A 20,105-nucleotide genomic window follows, 5' to 3' on the forward strand; every position below is an offset into this window, starting at 1 on the left:
TGTAGGCTTTAGATGAGGCTGATGAATTTGTTCATGCACCAAGTTGTTTTATATATTATATATAATTTATAATATTTAAGATATCATATAATATGTAAGTATAATTATATAAAATACATAATATAAATAACAAATTTATAATTAATAAACTAATAAATTCATATAATTATGTTATATAATATAAATTTTTATATCTTAATTTTAACTTAATTTTTAAATATTTATATATAAATTTTATTTTATATATGTTAAACAAAATTCTGTACATAAGTATATATATATAACATAAGTTCAATATGGCTTAAGTATGGCATAACTGTTCCAAAAAAAAAGGAGGGCACCTGGGTGGCTCAGTTGGTTAGGTGTCTGCCTTCAGCTCAGGTCATGATCCCAGGATCCTGGGATCGAGTCCCGGATCAGGCTCCCTGCTCAGCAGGGAGTCTTCTTCTCCCTCTGCCCCTCACCCTGCTCTCAGGCTCTCTCTAGCTCTCTCCCTCAATCTCTCTCAAATATATAAATAAATAAAATATTAAACAACAACAACAAAAAACAAAAAAAGGAAACTTTTTTGTAAGCACTATAATAATAATGGGATAGTAACTTTTATCTTTATGTTCATTACATAGCAGGCAATACGTTCTTTCTTGCCTTCATTATCTCGTCTAATGTTCACAGCAATTCTATAAAGTGCTATTAATATCCTCATTTAAAAGATGAGTAAAATAGTCAAAATAATTGTATATATGAGTCTATAAATATTGCCATGTGAAAACTTAAAGAGAGGAGAAAATATAAGGTGGTCATAAAAGGGGTTTTCAGTGAGTTGAAGAGCCTAGAATTAGAATTATAGAAAACCAGAAGTCAGCCTAACCTAAATATTTCATCAGAAACTGATGAGTTGCACAAAACATGTTTTTGCAAAAAAGTGGTCAAATAATAACCATGATGCTAATAATGCCTAGAATTTACTGAGTATGTATTATGCTTAAGTACTTCGCATATATGTATACAGTATTTTGTTTCCATTTTACAGATGATGAAATGAGGTTTAAGAGTTGACTACATGGTGTCACACAACTTGTATGTGACCAGCCAGGATTCGAACCTTCTAGAGACACATCATGACAGCATGCTTCCTGGCATCAGGAGATGGTCTGCTTCAGGGACACCACAGAAAAGACAATTGCACTATCTTACTTATAAGAATTCCTCTGACTTGAAGATCTTATGATTCTATTGTTCTTCGAGGTCAATGAACTCCTTCGATCTAGCACAGTGAAAACTGTAATCAAATGGAGTTTACTCTTAAAATTAAGCCTGACAGAAAATACAGGAAGTAGTGATCAGCCTCCTGTACATGACAGTTCAATAGCACAACTCCTTCCTCCATTAAGGGAATGGCTTTCCCAATGTGATATACAAACCCAATGATTAGGAAAATTACCTAGAATCAGAGTGAGAGTTGCAATCTCGTAATCCTGGACCTATGCTAAGAAGGTTGACAAAAAACTCAAAGCATCTTTTACTAACAAAACAGATACAAGTCAAGTGCAAACAGGGTGAACAGAAGTTGCTTCTATAGATTCTATGACATCCGAATTTGAATAACATGCCACAGCTTGGAGTTGTAAAAAACTACAGTAGACATACTGGTCTTTGGATAGGAAATAGCATTTGGGGATTAAGTGGGAGCAGAGAGAGGATGGCATTTAAGGGGTAAGGATGGAGGGTGATCACATGTCCCGCAAGCAAAGCCATAGCTCATTAAAAAGCATCTGGAGGTCAACTGATGCTTTATCATCATCTTTTATTATGGAAAGTCTCATTTTCTTTATAGTGATCAGCCCCATTGCACTATTTTGTTCCTGCTTTCATTTATAGGGGAGCAATAATTGCCATTAACAATCATCGTTGATTTATAAGAGTATAACACTGTTCTAACAATAATATATAAGGGCCGCTACATTATTATGATAAGATCCTTGCTGGCAACTGGATATTAAAAACAATAATCTTGACCATCTCTGCAGATCAGTGTCAAGGTAGGACAAAACTTCAGATCTTAGCTTTCACCAAGTGGCTGAGAAGTATGTATTTTACAGAATTAAGGTGTGCTATCACATTTAGCTAGGTTGCAGGTAAAAAACACGCTTCATAACTGCTTTTGCAACACTGGCAAGCAAAACCTCATCTTAAATGTTATATTATAGATAAATTGTGACTATAAGCAATAAAGCTCTTATATTCTTAATATCTCATAGGCAGTGAATAAAAATAGGAAGCATCAATTTGATATTTATAAAATGCTATTTCAGGCACTCTTTATGGAATAACATCTTGCCAACAGCTCCTAATTTTAATTTCTGTTCTCTATAAGAGTAATATATTTTACTATGCCACTCATAATCTATTTTAAACATTACATGAGTTGTTTTGTGCTAACTACTGATCTGTAGAAAATAGGACATGAAAAATCTGAGTTTTGTGATTCACCATACAGAACTTTACTATTAAATAAATAATGCCTTTCTTGCTCATTCTCAAATTTCAGAAAGGCAGGTGGTTGTTCTCATTTTATAAAATGATAATGTAAATTGTGAATGAGGGTTGGAAGAGGAGGTTGGATTTGTATTAACCTAACATACTAAGGAGAAGTCCGTCCTGTTTTGGGAAGTCCAACAAAATATCTCTTCAGGACTCACCAACATTTATAAGGGAAGAACACGCTGTAGAGTTGTCCCAAATTATTCCTATTAGAAAAAAGTAAAAAGATCTAGAAAGAAATCTGAGCACCCAGCTAATGTGTTTTTCACTTGCATAGAAGGTAGGACTCTACTTGACAATCCTTGATGAATAAAAATCTATCCTAACTCCCATATAACTATCATAATGTTTTAAATCTTAGAGGAGAGAGTCTCAACAGTTAGTAGGAAAAAAAAGTATGTATCTCTTAACATATATATTTAAAGTTTTTCATTTTTTAGCCCATTTTATCTTTATTCTTTATTGAGGTAACATGGGCTTTAAGCCCAAGAGGTAAATGAATAAAGAGCTGAATTAATTAATGTTGAATATACTGGGAAAACCATGTCTGCTTTCAGTGTCTTGTATTGGCAGTCAGCATAAAAGAAAGTAAGATTTGCAAGGCAAACCTAAGTTCAAATCATAGCTTATGGAAAAGTCACTGTGAGCTTTGGAAAAGCAGCTCTCTTGAGATAATGCAATGATCATGCCTAGATCATTTACTGTGTTTTTTTTTTTTCTTTCTATTTTTAAAAATACACAAATCCACAATGTGGGCAAAATTAAGTCCTGTTTTCTAGAGAATTAATTAAAGAGAGAAAAATTAACTATATAATGCATGCTACTAACCTGAGTGCTAATTTATTACATAATAGGACAAACATCTTAATTTTTATAGTCACCACCATCTTAACAACCAGCACCCATTTATCTCTTTTCTTCATCAATGTAACATGGGCTCTAAGCTCAGAAGAGATTTTTCTTAGAAGACATTTCTCTTACTACACATACATATTCTCTTGCCCAAACCAGGCTACTTTCATACACACCCACTCACAGGCCTTATACAATTCCACTAAAGTCACATGTGATAAAACAGGCTTTGCAGATCAAACAGGCCAGGTGAATCATTCTTTGGTATCTTGCTCTTATTTAGCTTAAGGATATAGAAAGATACTAAAAAGAGATTTGAAGATAAGTCAGTTATGTCGTTATTTGTGTCTCGATTATCTTATCTCAAAACTAGAAGTAGAACCTGAGTCTTGGCGCAGGTCAATATAATAGAAGTATGGCATATTTTTCTGCCATAGGAGAAATTTTAAAATATGAGAAAAGAAGAAAAGCCTATGCAACAATTCTAACAGTTAACCTAATAAAGGGTAAAGAGTAAACATTACTAGAAATGGAAATCACTAATGTTTAAGAGCAACATGAGGAAAATCTACACAGCATTTATAAAATTAAAATATTTCTTATAAGTATCTTAAAATATAAAAGAAATATTTATTTATAAAATAAACACTTAAGAAAAAATGTCTACATATAAAAAAAAATCCCCATAACTTAACACTTCTTTTGTACAAGAAAAAAACACTATTATTTAATCCTCCAGAAGAATATTAAAATTTCCTGGATATAGAAACTGAACCGAATATCATGTATAGCAATGGGAAGTACATTTCTCTGTGGGACAAGAAAAATGCAAATGAACATTATAAGGCTAGAGTAACTCCGTAACTGAAGGATTGGCACTTTTGCTATTACCTGGGACCCTGGGAGGTTTAAATTCCATTGATGTGACAGAGAAAAAAAAATGAGTTTTCTTATAAATTTATTTAAATGTATATAAAGTATTAATCACCAACAGAATAAGAACTTAGAGGCACTGTTGTTGATGGGAAGAATGACAACTCCCTTTAAAATAATAGTTCAGAAAATAATCCCATTATTTTATCTCATAGACTTTAATGTGTTATTGCAATTTTTTGTGATTAACATCAAATGTGGTATTTGTATTTCAAGTTTACTTCTGGATAATTAAGAAAATTGATGATTTAAAATTCAAGGACTGTTTATATTACTGTTTATATTTGGAGCATCTATATATTATCTAGTTAAATATGTCAATGTTAATAATCTAACTTGACAACAATATTAAGATGAATTCAATTACATTAGAAGTCCGCTTCAATTATCATTAAAATATGTCATTATATTTGAAAAAGAGTTTATATGCATATAACCAATAACTGAACATGATAATGTGTGTGTATATATATATATATATATATATTATATGTTACACTTAATCTTTCCCTCCCTTCAACCTTGAAATTTATTTTTATTCTAAACGTGATACATTTTTATTAAAGATGATTGAAATACATTGAAAACATGATTTAAAAACCTATATTAGCAAACATACCCAGTTTTTACCTTTTCTGGCACATTTTAAAAGCCAGTCTGAACACATGGAGACTCAGCAATATGCTACTAAAAAATGAATTGACAAAGAAATCAAAGAGGAAAAAAAATATACATGGAGACACATAAAAATGAAAACACATGGTACCAAATCCTTGGAATGCAGCAAAAACAGTTCTAAGAAGGAAGTTTATAACAATACAGGCTTACCTCTGGAAACAAGAAAAATCTCAAATAAACAACCTAACTTTATACTGACAAGAACTAAAAAAGGGAGAATAGAGGGAAGATGGTGGAAGAGTAGGGGACCTGCATTTCATCTGGTCCCTTGAATTCACGTAGATATCTATCAAATCATTCTGAACTCCTGTGAATTCAACCCAAGAGCTAAGAAAAGAATTGCTGGAATTCTACAAATAGAAACATGACCACTTTTTGCAAGCGGCACGAAACCCTTCAGGGAACAAAAGCCACATAGAGCAACCCAAAGCGGCTTACACTGAGCTTGGCCCCCTGGCAAGGGGTGGTGCAACTCAGCCCAGGCAAAGACACCTGAGAATCAGTGCAACGGGCCCCTCCCCCAGAAGACCAGCAGGAACATCGGGTGATACCAAATCTATGGATCACACAGAACTGAAAAACTCTTGTGCTAGGAGAAAATAGTATATAGAATTTGAGGTCTTTCTCTCATGAGTCTTTAGTCTTTCAGTTTAAAATTTTCTTTTTCTTTTTTCTTGTTTTTCCTTTTCAACTAGTTGCTTATTTTATCAACTCTTTGTTTTTAAGTCTTTTTTAATTTTCATTTTTACATTTTCATTTTATAGATATATTCTTCATTTCTGGCTTCCTTTCACTGTATTCAATTTTATTTTTGTATATATATGTTTTTCTTTCCTTACAATTTTGGGATTTAGTGTCTTCTAACAAAGAGACCAAAAAATACCCAGGACCGAGAGGATCACCCTGTTTTGTCCACCTGTGAGCTTATATTCTTTTTTCCTCCCTTTTATTTCCTTTTCTTTTCTGGTTTCTGACCTCTTCAGATTTGTTTAGTGTGTATTTTGCTGGGGTTGTGGTTGATATTTTTGATTTTGTTCTCTTGTTCATCTATTCTTCTCTGGATAAAATGGTGAGAAAGAGAAATTCACAACAAAAGAAAAAAACAGAGGTAATACTCTGCTGTAGATTTAATCGATATGGATATAAGTAAAATGTCAGACCTAGAATTCAGAATAATGATTATAAAATTACTCTGGGCTTGAAGAAAGCATAAAAGACAATAGAGAACCTCTTAGTGCAGAAATAAAATCTAATCAGGCTGAAATAAAAAATGCTTTAACTGAGATGCAGTCTAAAATGGATGCTCGAACAGCTAGAGTAAATGAGGCGGAAGAGAGAGTCAGTGACATAGAAGACAAAATGATGGAAAGAAAGGAAGCTGAGGAAAAGAAAAAAAAACAACTAATAGGCCATTAAAGGAGGCTTCAAGAAATCAGCGATACTGTAAAGCAAAACAATATTAGAATTATTGGGGTCCCAGAGGAAGAAGAAAGAGAGAGAGGGACAGAATGTATATTTGAGTAAATCACAGCTGAGAACTTCCCTGATTCGGGGAAGGAAACAGGGATTCAAGTCCAGGAGGTAGAGAGAACCCCCAGCAAAATCAATATATAATTGATATATATTAGTGATATATAATAGTGAAGCTGGCAAATTTCAGAGATAAAGAGAAAATCCTGAAAGCAGCTCGAGACAAGAGGTCCTTAATGTACAAGAGTAGGAACATTAGACTGGTGGCACACCTATCCACAGAGACCTAGCAGGCCAGAAAGGGCTGTCATGATATTTTCAGCGTACTAAATGAGAAAAACATGCAGCCAAGAATATTTTATCCAGCAAGGTTGTCATTCAAAATACAAGGAGAGATAAAGAGCTTCCAGGACAAGCAAACTAAAAGAATTTGTGATCAGTAAACCAGCCCTGGAGAAATATTAAATGGGATCCTGTAAGCAAAGAGAGAGCCCAAAAGTAACACAGACCGGAAAGAAACAGAGACAATATACAGAAATAGGGACTTTACAGGTAATACAATGGCACTAAATTCATAACTTTCAATAGTTATTTGAATGTAAATGGACTAAATGCTCCAATCAAAAGACACAGGGTATCAGATTGGATAAAAAGCAAGACCCATCCATATGCTGTCTATAAGAGACTCATTTTAGACCCAAAGACACCTCCAGATTGAAAGTGGGGGGGTGGAGAACAATTTATCATGCTAATAGACATCAAAAGAATGCTAGGTTAGAAATCCTTATATCAGACGAATTAGATTTTAAACCAAAGACTGTAGTAAGGGATGAAGAGGGACACTATATAATTAAAGGGTTGATCCAACAAGAAGATCTAACAATTGTAAATATTTATTCTCCTAACTTGGGAGCAGCCAATTATATAAACCAATTAATAACAAAATTAAAGAAACACACTGATAATAATACAATAATAGGAGGGGACTTTAACACCCCACTCACAGCAATGGACAGATCATCTAAGCAGAAGATCAACAAGGAAACAAGGGCTTTGAATGACACACTGGACCAGATGGACTTCACAGATATATTCAGAGCATTCCATCCTAAAGCAACAGACTACACCTTCTTCTTAAGTGCACATGAAACATTCTCCAGAATAGATCACATACTGGAGCACAAATCAGGTCTCAACTGGTACCAAAAGAATGGGATCATTCCCTGAATATTTTCAGACCACAATGCTTTGAAACTGGAACTCAATAACAAGAGGAAATTTGGAAGGAATTCAAATATTTGGAGGCTAAAGAGCATCCTACTAAAAAATGCATGGGGCAACCAGGAAATTAAAGAATTTAAAAAAACTCATGGAAACAAGTGAAGATGAAAACACAACTGTTCAAAACCTTTGGGATGCAGCAAAGGCAGTCCTAAGATGGAAGTACATAGCAACACAAGCCATTCTCGAGAAATTAGAAAAGTCTCAAATACACAAGCTAACCTTACACCTAAAGAAGCTGGAGAAAGAACAGCAAATAAAGCCTAAACCAAGCAGGAGAAGAGAATTAATAAATATTAGAGCAGAAATCAATGGAATAGAAACTGAAAGAACAGTAGAACAGATCAATGAAACTAGAAGCTGGTTCTTTGAAATAATTAATAAGATCAATAAAACCCTAGCCAGACTTATCAAAAAGAAAAGAGAAAGGACCCAAATAAATAAAATCATGAATTAAAGAGGAGAGATCATGACCAACACCAAGAAATACAATTTTAAGAACATATTATGAGCAATTATATGCCAACAAATTAGGCAAGCTGGAAGAAATGGATGCATTCCCAGAAACTTATAGACTACCAAAACTGAAACAGGAAGAAATAGAAAACCTAAGCAGACCCATACCAGAAAGGAAGTTGAAGCAGTAATCAAAAATCTCCCAACAAGCAAGAGTCCAGGGCCAGATGGCTTCCCAGGGGAATTTTTAAAGACCTAATACCTATTCTTTGGAAGCTGTTTCAAAAAATAGAAATGGAAGGAAAACTTACAAATTTGTTCTATGAGGCCAGCATTACCTTGATCCCAAAACTAGACAAAGATCCCACCAGAAAGGAGAATGACAGACCAATATCCCTGATGAACATGGATGCAAAAATTCTCACCAAGATACTAGCCAATAGAATCCAACAGTGCATTAAAAGGATTATTCACCATGACCAAGTGGGATTTACTCCTGGACTGCAAGGGTGGTTCAATATTCACAAATCAATCAACATGATACATCACATTAAGAAAAGAAAGGACAAGACCATATGATCTTCTCAATAAATGCAGAAAAAGCATTTGACACAATACATTGTCCTTTCTTGATTAAAACTCTTCACAGTGTAGGGATAGAGGGAACATACCTCGATATCATAAAGGCCATATATGAAAAGCCCACAGCGAATATCATTCTCAATGGGGAAAAATGGAGAGCTTTTCACCTAAGGTCAGGAACACAACAGGGATGCCCACTCTCACCACTGTTGTTCAACATAGTACTAGAAGTCCTAGCCTCAGCAATCAGACAACAAAAAGAAATAAAAGGCATGCAAACTGGCAAGGAAGAAGTCAAACCCTCACTCTTCGTAGATGACATGATACTTTATGTGGAAAACCCAAAAGACTCCACCCCCAAATTTCTAGAACTCATACAGGAATTCAACAACATGGCAGGATATAAAATCAATGCACAGAAATCAGTTGCATTTCTATACACTAACAATTAGACAGAAGAAAGAGAAATTAAGGAATCGATCCCATTTACAACTGCACCCAAAACCAAAAGATACTTAGGAATAAACCTAACCAAAGAGGTAAAAGACCTATACTCTAAAAACTATTGAACACTCATGAAGGAAATTGAGAAAGACACAAAGAAATGGAAAAACATTCCATGCTCATGGATTAGAAGAAAAAATATTGTTAAAATTTTAGTCTATGCTACCGAGAGCAATCTACACATTTGATGCAATCCCTATCAAAATACCATCAACTTTTTTCACAGAGCTGGCACAAATAATCCTAAGAAATGGGCAGAAGACATGAATAGACATTTCTCCAAAGAAGACATACAAATGGCCAACAGACATATGAAAAAATGCTCCACCTCACTTGGGGGAATACAAATCAAAACCACAATGAGTTACCACCTCATATCTGTCAGAATGGCTAAAATTAACAAGTCAGGAAACAACAAATGTTGGTGGGATGTGGAGAAAGGGGAACCCTCTTAAACTGTTGGTGGGAATGTAAGCTCGTACAGCCACTCTGGAAAATGGTATGGATGTTCCTCAAGAAGTTAAAAATAGAGGTACCCTACAACTCAGCAATTGCTCTACTAGGTATTTACCCCAAAGACACAAATGTAGTGATCCGAAGGGGCACCTGCACCCCAATGTTCATAGCAGCAATGTCCACACTAGCCAAACTGTGGAAAGAGCTGAGATGTCCATTGACAGCTGAATGGATAAAGAAGATGTGGTGTATATGTATACAATGGAATATTACTCAATTATCAGAAAGGTTGAATACTTACCATTTACATCAATGTGGATGGAACTGGAGGGTATTATGATGAGCGAAGTAACTCAATCAGAGAAAGAAAATTATCATACAGTTTCACTCATATGTGGAATATAAGAAACAGTGCAGAGGATCATAGGGGAAGGGAGGGAAAAAAAGTCATCAGAGAGGGAGAAAAACCATGAGAGACTCTTAACTATAGGAAACAAACTGAGGGTTGCTGGAGGGGAGGTGGGTGGGAGGATGGGGTAATTGGGTGATGGGCATTAAGGAGGGCACGTGAGGTAATGAGCACTGGGTGTTATATGCAGCTGATAAACTACTGAACTTCTACATCTGAAACTAATGATGTACTATAAACTGGCTAATTAAATTTAAATTAAAAATAAAGAAAAATGTACATAGAATAATAAAGCAAATGTTACAAAAGATAAAAAAAGAACTAAAAAAAGAAAAAAACAAAGCCCAAAGCTAGTAGAAAAAGGAAATAATAAAGATTAGAACAGAAATAAATGAAGTAGAGGCTAAAAACCAACAAACAAAAAACCATAGAAATGATGAAATCAGGAGCTGCTTCTTTGAAAAGATAAACAAAACTGATAAACCTTTAGCCAGATTCATCAAGAAAAAAAAAAAAAGAGGACTCAAATAAATAAAATCAGAAATGAAGGAGGAGAAATAACAACTGACTCTAGAGAAATACAAAGATATATAAGAGATTATGAAAAAGTATATGTCAACAAATCGGACAACCTAGAAGAAATGGATAAATTCCTAGAAACATTTAACTTTCCAAAACTAAATGAGGAAGAAATAGAAAATCTGAATAAACCAATTACTAGTAATGAAATTAAATCAGAAAAAAAAAAAACTCCCAAAAACCAAATGTCCAGCACCATATGTCTTCACAGGTGAATTCTATCAAACATTTAAAGAAGAGTTAATGCCTATTCTCCTCAAACTATTTCAAAAAAAATAGAAGAGGAAGGAAAACTTCCAGATTTATTCTATGAGGCCAGCATTACCCTGATACCAAAGCAGACAAAGATACTACAAAGAAAAGAGAAAAACAGGCCAATATCTCTGATGAACATAGATGTAAAAATCCTCAACAAAATATTAGCAAACTAAAATAAACAATACATTAAAAAAATCATTCACCAGAATCAAGTGGGATTTATTCCAGGTATCTAAGAGTGGTTTAATATTCACAAATCAATCAGTATAATACATCACATTGCAAAGTAAAGGAAAAAAATATATAATCATTCCATTAGATGCAGGAAAAGCATTTGACAAAATACAATATCTGTTCATAATAAAAATTCTCAACAAAGTTTATTTAGAGAGAATATGCCTCAACATAATAAAAATCATATGAAAAACCCACAGGTACTCATACCCAATGGTGAAAAACTGAGAGCTTTTTCCCTAATATCAGGAACAGACAAGGATGTCCACGCTCACCACTTTCATTCAACATAGTACTGGAGGTCCTAACCATGGCAATCAGACAAGAAGAAAACAAAAGGCAATCATTGGTAAGAAGGAAGTAAAACTGTCACTCTTTGCAGATGGCATGATACTATATACATAGAAAACCCTAGGGGCGCCTGGGTGGCTCAGTCTGTTAAGTGTCTGCCTTCGGCTCAGGTCATGATCCCAGGGTCCTGGGATCGAGCCCCATATCGGGCTCCCTGCTCAGTGGGGAGCCTGCTTCTTCCTCTCCCTCTGCCTGCTGCTCTGCCTACACATGGTCTCTCTATGTCAAATAAATAAATAAAATCTTAAAAAAAAAAAGAAAAAGAAAACCCTAAAGACTCCACCAAAAAACTGTTAGAACTGATAAATGAACTCAGTAAAGTTGCAGGGTACAAAATTAATATATAGAAATCTGTTGCATTTCTATGCACTAATAATGAAGTGGAAGAAAGAGAAATTAAGAGAACCATCTCATTTACAGTTGCACCAAAAATAGTAAAATACTTGGGAATAAACTTAAGGAGGTGAAAGACCTGTACTCTAAAAACTATAAAACATCGATGAAAGAAATTTAAGATGACACAAAGAAACACCTCATGGATTGGAAGAATTAATACTGTTAAAATGTCTGTACTACCCAAAACAATCTACAGATTTGATGCAATCCCTATCAAAATACCAATAGCATTTTTCACAGAAATAGAACAAATGATACTAAAATTTTCACTGAACCACAAAAAACTCCAAATAGCCCAAGCAATCTTGAGAAGGAAGAACAAAGAGGTATCACAGTCTCAGTATTCAAGATATACCACAAAGCTGTAGTAATCAAAACAGTATTGTCTGGCACAAAAATAGACACATCGATCAATGGAACAGAATAAAGAGCGCTGAAGAAAACTTATATGGCTTATATGGTGAATTAATCAACAACAAAGGAGACAAGACTATACAGTGGGGAAAAGACAGTATCTTCAACAAATGGTGTTGGTAAAACTGGACAGCTACATGCAAAAGAGTAAAACTGGATCATTTTCTTAGACCATACACAAAAATAAACTAAAAATGGATTAAAGACCTACATGTGAGACCTCAAACCTTGAGGAAAACAATAGACAGCACTTGTCTGACATTGACCTTAGCAACATTTTATTAGATATGTCTTCTCAGGCAAGGGAAACAAAAGCAAAAATAAACTGTTGGGATTACACCAAAATAAAAAGCTTTTGCACAGCAAAGGAAACCACCAACAAAACTAAAAGCCTACTAAATGAACAGGAGAAGACATTTGCAAGTGATATATCTGATAAGGAGCTAATACCCAAAATATACAAAAAACTTCTACAACTCAACACCAAAAAACCCAAATAATTTAATTAAAAATGGACAGAGGACCTGAATAGACGTTTCTCCAATGAAGACCTGCAGATGGCCAACAGACACATGAAAAGATGCTCAACCTCACTGATCATCAGGGAAATGCAAATCAAAACCATGATGCGAAATCTATCACCTTACACCTGTCAGAATGGCTAGAATCACGAAGACAAGAAATAACAAGTGTTGGCGAGGATGTGGAGATAAAGGAATTGTTCACTGTTGGTGGGAATGTAAATTGGTGTAACTGCTGTGGAAAACAGTATGGAGCTTCCTCAAAAAAATTAAAAGTAGAGACACCATACAATCCAGTAATTCCACTACTGGGTATTTAGCCAAAGAAAATGCAAATACTAATTCAAAAAGATATATGCACCTCTATGTTTATTGCATTATTTACAACTGCCAAGATACAGAAGCGAGCCAAATGTCCACTGATAGATGAATGTGTAAAGAAGGTGTGGTATATATATACACAGTGGAATACTACTCAGCCATAAAGAAGAATGAAATCTTGCCACTTGCAACAACATGGATGGACCTAGAGGGTATTGTGCTAAGTGAAATATGTCAGACAAAGACAAATACTGTATGATTTCACTTATAAGTGGAATCTAAAAAACAAAACAAACAAGTGAAAAACCAAAGTCTTAAATACAGAGAATAAACTAATAATTGCCAGAAAGGAGGTGGTGGGGGGATATGTAAAATGTGAAATAGGTTAAGAGGCTCAAATTTCTGGTTATAAAATAAATCAGTCATGAGAATGAAAAGTACAGTATTGGGAATATAGTCGTCTGTGACAGATGGTGACTACACTATGGTGACCACTGAGAAATGTATAGAATTGTTGAATCACTATGCTGTACACCTGAAACTAATATAACTTTGTATGTTAATTATACTTCAAATACATATATACATACATCCATGCTATCCAGCCTTAGCTTTTGAGGTAACTCTTATAAAACTGGAGCACAAACAAAAATTCGAATTAAAATGTTATTAAGATTTACACACACATAAGATGTGAAAACCAGAAATACTGGCATGCATAAAATAGGTTAAGTATTGAAATAAAAGCTACTCAAATATTTTATATTTCTATCTTTTTAAAAAAGAATTAAGACCACTAATGTAAATTCTCTCAAGGCAAAGAAGAACGTAACAGTCCCTCTTAAGTTTATAAATAACCTAAGTTTAGATTAGAATTTATATAATCAAATTATATTTAACTACTGATATTCAGTGTACTTTCTATATGGCACTACTGAATCCAGCAGCAGTTCCAAAAAAAAAAAAAAAAAAGAAAAGAAAAAGCAAACTGCTTTCCATTTACTGCACCTGTGAGTAAAAATACTTGAGTTCACTGTCACTGCTTTCAGGATCTGCAGCTCAAGAGAAAGTTATGAAGCACTATGCCCGTGGATTTCCCTACAAGCTAGGAAAGAAAAGTCAGTTGTAATTCAAGGCCTAAAGTGCCTGTCCAGCCGATTACGAATTCAGGAGGATTCTGAAAAATTGAATGAGCCCAGGTCTTTAATCTGTCACGAAGCCTATGCCAACTCCATGTAAAATTGCAAATTCGGAGATGGACAAAATAAAATATGCCTCCAGGAGCTTGGTTGTAGGTCTTCTGCACCCTGACTAAAGCATGCTGAGGATTTTCTCAGCTGTTCTCAGCTCAGCCGGATAGAGACAAAAACCGCATAAGGCAAACAGCATAAGGTAGATAGGTAGTGTCAGGAAGAATGCCGAGTAGCGTTAGCTATTGCAGGAAAAGAAAAACAGAAAAGTCAGTCGTTCTCATTGGAAAGGAGACAGAAGTGGAACCGAGGCCCCCAGAACGAATGGGGAAGTTAGTGTACGTACACACACACTCCATGCCCTCGCGTGCATGCCAGGGCTTGCAGCCGTCACACTTCTGCCCTGTGGCTCCGGGTCGGCACGTGCAGAGCCCTGTGATGGGGTCACAGGGGACAGGCAGCGAGCCACGGGGGTCACACTTACATTCTTGGCAGGAACCTCCAGGGCTGCTGGGGCTGCCAGTATAGCCAGGGGCACACCTGGATTCAAATAGTGAAAAAGCAGAAGAGATGAATAGTAAGTCACGTCTCTTAATTGTTGCGTGTGTGTTGTACAACGCATTTTGTTGGATGGAACAAAACTGATACCAAGAGTCAATAGATCAGGAGCCAGTACACTTTTCCTGTAAAGAACCAGCCAGTACCTATCTTAGGCTTTTCCAGACTAAGATGCAGAATCAAAATCATTCAGTGAGAGAGAAATATATTTGCAAACATTTTTTTGGTTGATGGAACTCAAAACATCATCATTGTCATCATCATCAGCAAGTACAAATTATTTTGTAATAATAATCTATTAATGTAAAATCAATCTACTACTGAGAAGAAGGAAGTTCTTGTTAAGGTATCAAATTTACTTAACTAGGGCTCAAATAGTGCTTTCTATCATCGCACTGATTGTAAACATTTGCCTGTAACAACCATTCTTGGCTTACAGTGCCATACAGAATCAGGGAATGGGCCAAATTTTGTGGGCCAGTTTGCCCACCACTGCTCTAGATCGTAAATATTGTTTTGAGGTCTTCTTTTTTAAAATTAGAAATAAATAAAATTATATATTGACACTTGGGCTTTCCTAGACTCATGCATTTTAAAGATCAAAATGACCAAATAATTCAACCCACTATGTTTACTAATGAGCAAAAAGAAGTAAGTTAAGTGGCAATAAACTACTATTTTCTATTTAATTTTACTGGTCTTTCTATCACATCTTCCTCAAGATGGATTTTCCATTATATATCCAAGGAGGTGGGTTAATGTTAGGCAAATAAAATATATAACATTAATTTGAGATATTAGAAAGAAAATCCAACTGGATGAACCCCAAATGAAATCAATTCATTGACTTCTACTCATTCACACATCCATTCACCTAAGTATATACCACTGTGGATTATGTTATTGGAAGTCTGGTAAAAACAAGATACTAGCAGGACCATATGCTCTGGGTTACCCAGGATGGTCCCAAATTACCTGTTGTCCTGGTTTAATTATTAAAACCCTTCCTATGTCTCCTTAGAGTATTGCAGTTTGGACAATAAATTATATATATGGTCAGCTAACTATAATCAACACCCACAGTTTTTGTTCCAGAGACAAGTCTGGGAGGAAGTTGAGAGACAGTAGGAGGTTGAAGCTAAAAATTACAAACATTAGACAGATAATCCTGAACTATCTTTAGTGGTCTAGGATTGTGGAAATGTGCACAGCTGATTGTGAAAGTTAATTTATCTTGTGCTGGTTAGAAAAGGCAAAGCAAAAGAAAAAAAAAGTTATCCGTAACTAGGCTTTTATACATTTGTGGTTTTTAATTATTTTATTTTCAATGTAATATTATAAATGCTCAATGCAAGTACCATTTAAATAAGTCCACTTAAATTTTTTCTTAACATTTGCAGGTGAAAGAATTCTATTCTAAGCAGGTTGAGATTGATTAAATGCTCAAAGAATTAATTACAAAAGTAACAAAGATAAAACATGGGGAGGGGTTTCCTACATTAGAGGGACACTCAAAACATGCAAGCAATTTTAGACCTCAGCTGATGAGCTTAGGCAGGTCATAAGTTGGTTTAAATGATTTAAGAAGCTCTCAGAAGTGGAACAAATTTATTTGCAAAGTTACAATAAAAATTTAACCAAGACCTTTGGTTTAATTTAGCTGAATAAAAGCAATTTTTCAGGGAAATATAACTTGATCATTTATATGTTAGAGATGATGAATGTAAAGCTGTAACAACATTTGAGAACTGTGAAAACAATTCAAGACATTCACATTTGATAGTATATGCCCCTGTTCATCTATATGCTATATGATCTGTCAACTCCTATTGGTTAAACATTAATGGATATGAAAAAAAATAAATTTTCTATAATCACTTTGCCTTAAGACAGTAATTGTCATTTCAGTGCACCCTTCCAGTCTTTTCTATATACATGCTTTCATAGATAGTGGGAACTCCAATTTATAAATGTAGTATACTACCAAACATTTTTCTCATAAATTACTTCAGATAATACTGGTGTCCGGGGATGCTTTTAGTCATCATCCTACTGGTATTTACAAGGGCATGAAATGAATATTAGCCTAACCATGAATACCAAAGCACATTAAAAAAAAAAAAAAATATATATATATATATATATATATTCAAATGTTGTATATATCTCCAAAACAAATGGAAATATTTTTGGATTTTTGTATTGCTTTGAATTATTTAATTGCTATTAATTTCTGTTGGCACAGAAATTGTGAATGCACTGTTATATATATGAAAGTACTGGATATTCTGTTTAGAGTTACCACATACAGAATTATTTGGAAATATAATTTGCAAACCTGTAGAGACTTCATTGGAATTTATAAAATTTAAGTTTAATTATTTAGTTATCTACTTACTTCTATTATTAACACAACCATTGCTGGTTATATCAAAAGAAGACTTTTAAATGGGTAATGATACAATTAATTAATATTGGTTTATATTTGAAAAGAGTGTGATAATTTGATATTCAAGTTTGATAATTTAAGGAAGTGGTCCTAGAAGAACCCAGCAAAGGGGTGGGTAAAGCAGGGCACGGAAAAGAAAAAATCCAAGCAATGGTACAATTCCAGGTCTTAGCCCAATTCCATGGAAAACTCTGGAGCAAGCATAAGCATAAGCACCTGGACTTTTGTACTCCCACAGTAGTCAGTCATTGGCTATGGACCACTGGAAGAAGGTGGGGTAAATTCTCAGGCCTTCTTGACCCTCCTATGGGAGAGAAGGCTTCCATGTAGGCACTTAGGGAGGGCACCAACAGTTTCCTCTACACATGCAATCTTGACAATGTTAGTGTAAAGTAAGTAGAGCATTAGTTATTCTGATAGTATAGGTATAAAAAAAAAAAAAAAATGGGACCTAGCTAAATTGGTGGAGCTAGACTATATCCACGGATAAAAACTTTATATTGTTATCAATTAATGCTAAAATTATCATGTGTGTATAATGTAAATAGTTACTTTAGAGGTAATACCTAAAACACTAAAAATGGTGGTGATAAGCTTCAATATCCAAGATACTGATCTTATGGAAAATATGGATCCAGAAGATATTAATTACCTTACTAGACAGTCAGTCTGAAGCTTTGTTTCTTAATTTACCATTTGTATTACAGTTAGTATGCAATTTAATAGCTACATAAATCCATTATCAGATTTTGTAAAAAAAAAAAAAATGGTGAACCAGAGGGTAGGTGGTGGACGGATGGGTTAAATAGGTGATGGGGATTAAGAGTGCACTTGTGGGGACGCCTGGGTGGCTCAGTCAAAGTGTCTGCCTTTGACTTAGGTCATGATCTCTGAGTCCCGGGATAGAGCCCCACATGGGGCTCCCCGCCCAGTGGGGAGTCTGCTTCTCCCTCTCCCTTTGCCTCTCTCCCTACTCATGCTTGCTCTCTCTCACTCACTCTCTCTCTCAAATAAATAAATAAAATCTTAAGAAAGAGAGAGTACACTTGTGATGAGCACTGGGTGTTTATATGGAAGTGTTGAATCACTAAACTGTACACTGAAACTAATATTAGACTGTATGTTAACTGACTGGAATTTAAATAAAATCTTAAAAAAACAACTTTTAAAAAATATGGTGGGAAGAAGCATTTAAATAATATTGTTTGCTTATTGGAAAGGCGAATCAAATTTATTATTTGTGTTGTTCTAATTAAGAATGCTTGATACATTTAAATTCTGAATTCTGTCTACATTTGGTGGCATGGTGCCATAATGCTCAGAACAGTGACATGCACACAGTTAGTGCTAGCCAATACTTTCCAGCGGGTTAAGATGAGAATTATGTGTAGCCAGCCTTTTAGCATTGTTAACTATTGATCATATACAGACATATAGATACGTATCCAGTAGATATATATGTGTACACTAAATATAGATATATAATATGTGCCACATATATAGATATGTGTACACGAAAACATAAATTAGATCATTGTGAAATAATTTGGAATCTTTGAGAAAGTCTAAATATAAGACGGAAATAAACAACTGTCTTTTGAGAAAGTCTACAGATATAAAAATAAAAAATAGCGTGGAAAGCATACGAACTCCCAGACAAAATGAAAATAAATTATGAGAATAATGAATACGGTTCTATTGTGATCCTTTATTGTAGGATCTCTAGGTTTCATGACTGCATACCGTTCACAGTACTGGCCTTCATATCCCCTGGGGCAGGCGGTGCAGCGATAATCTTCCAGGCCTTCCATGACACAAGAAGGGCTAAAACTGAATTGGAAAGAAAAAAAAAAAAGATTGTAAAAAATCTTTTAACCTATTTATCTTATATATTTAAGTAATTCTGTCCATTATCCAGATGATTGGAACTTATTTTGGGGGTAGTTATAAATGGCATATCTATAATTATTTATAAGTTTCTAGTAAAGGGTAGGATGTCACAACAAAATACTACTGATAATAGTTGACAAATAAATATGGTCGGTTTTTAATGAATTCGCGATGCTTCACACTAACTATATAAACATTTTGAAATTTTAATAATTATATGACAACCATAAAAATATTAGACATCCAGCAAGTGTCCTGTTTTTCATGAATTGAAAGAAAAATAGGACTAGAATTCATGCACATTTGTCTGACAGCAGAATAATTATTACTGAATATTTTTCAAGTTAAAAAAAATGGTCCTAAAAGCTATATAATTTTTTTTCCAAAAACTCAGCCCAAATTGCCACTAGCACTTCAACACATGAAGTGTGAATAAATATTTCACTTAAAATAAGAGTGCCTTTTCTAATTTACATACGGATTTCAAACTAAATTTATTTTAAACACAAAGTAATGTGATTTAGTGTGAGGAAAGAAGGGAAAGCTCTCTACATGAAAATGAATAAGATTTTCTGACAATTTTATGATCTTTTCTATTAAGTAGGTCTTATATAACTTGCCCTGTTCTCACGACTGCACTGGTAGACCACAGCCAGTCAGGCTTTGCCAGGATTTCTGATCATCTTACCCTACAAAAGAAACACTTAACAACACTTGAAAACTAACCTGTACTAACATGTAATTTTAGGCTGTTACAAACTTCTTTCAAATGTAAGTAG

At 34.4% G+C, this 20,105-nt stretch overlaps 1 protein-coding gene across 1 annotated transcript in view; it reads right to left on the reverse strand.

The window, feature by feature from the left end:
* Positions 1–20,105, reverse strand: part of LAMA2 (laminin subunit alpha 2) — a 613,526-nt gene that overhangs the window by 152,161 nt on the left and 441,260 nt on the right. The window contains exons 31-32 of the mRNA XM_032407892.1: positions 19,180–19,266; positions 14,776–14,969 (exon numbers count right to left, since the gene is read on the reverse strand). Of these exons, the coding sequence (XP_032263783.1) occupies positions 14,776–14,969; positions 19,180–19,266 (281 nt within the window). The remainder of the gene's footprint in view (positions 1–14,775; positions 14,970–19,179; positions 19,267–20,105) is intronic.

Source organism: Phoca vitulina, unplaced genomic scaffold (assembly GCF_004348235.1).
Source record: "Phoca vitulina isolate PV1807 unplaced genomic scaffold, GSC_HSeal_1.0 scaffold9, whole genome shotgun sequence".
NCBI classification, from domain to species: domain Eukaryota; kingdom Metazoa; phylum Chordata; class Mammalia; order Carnivora; family Phocidae; genus Phoca; species Phoca vitulina.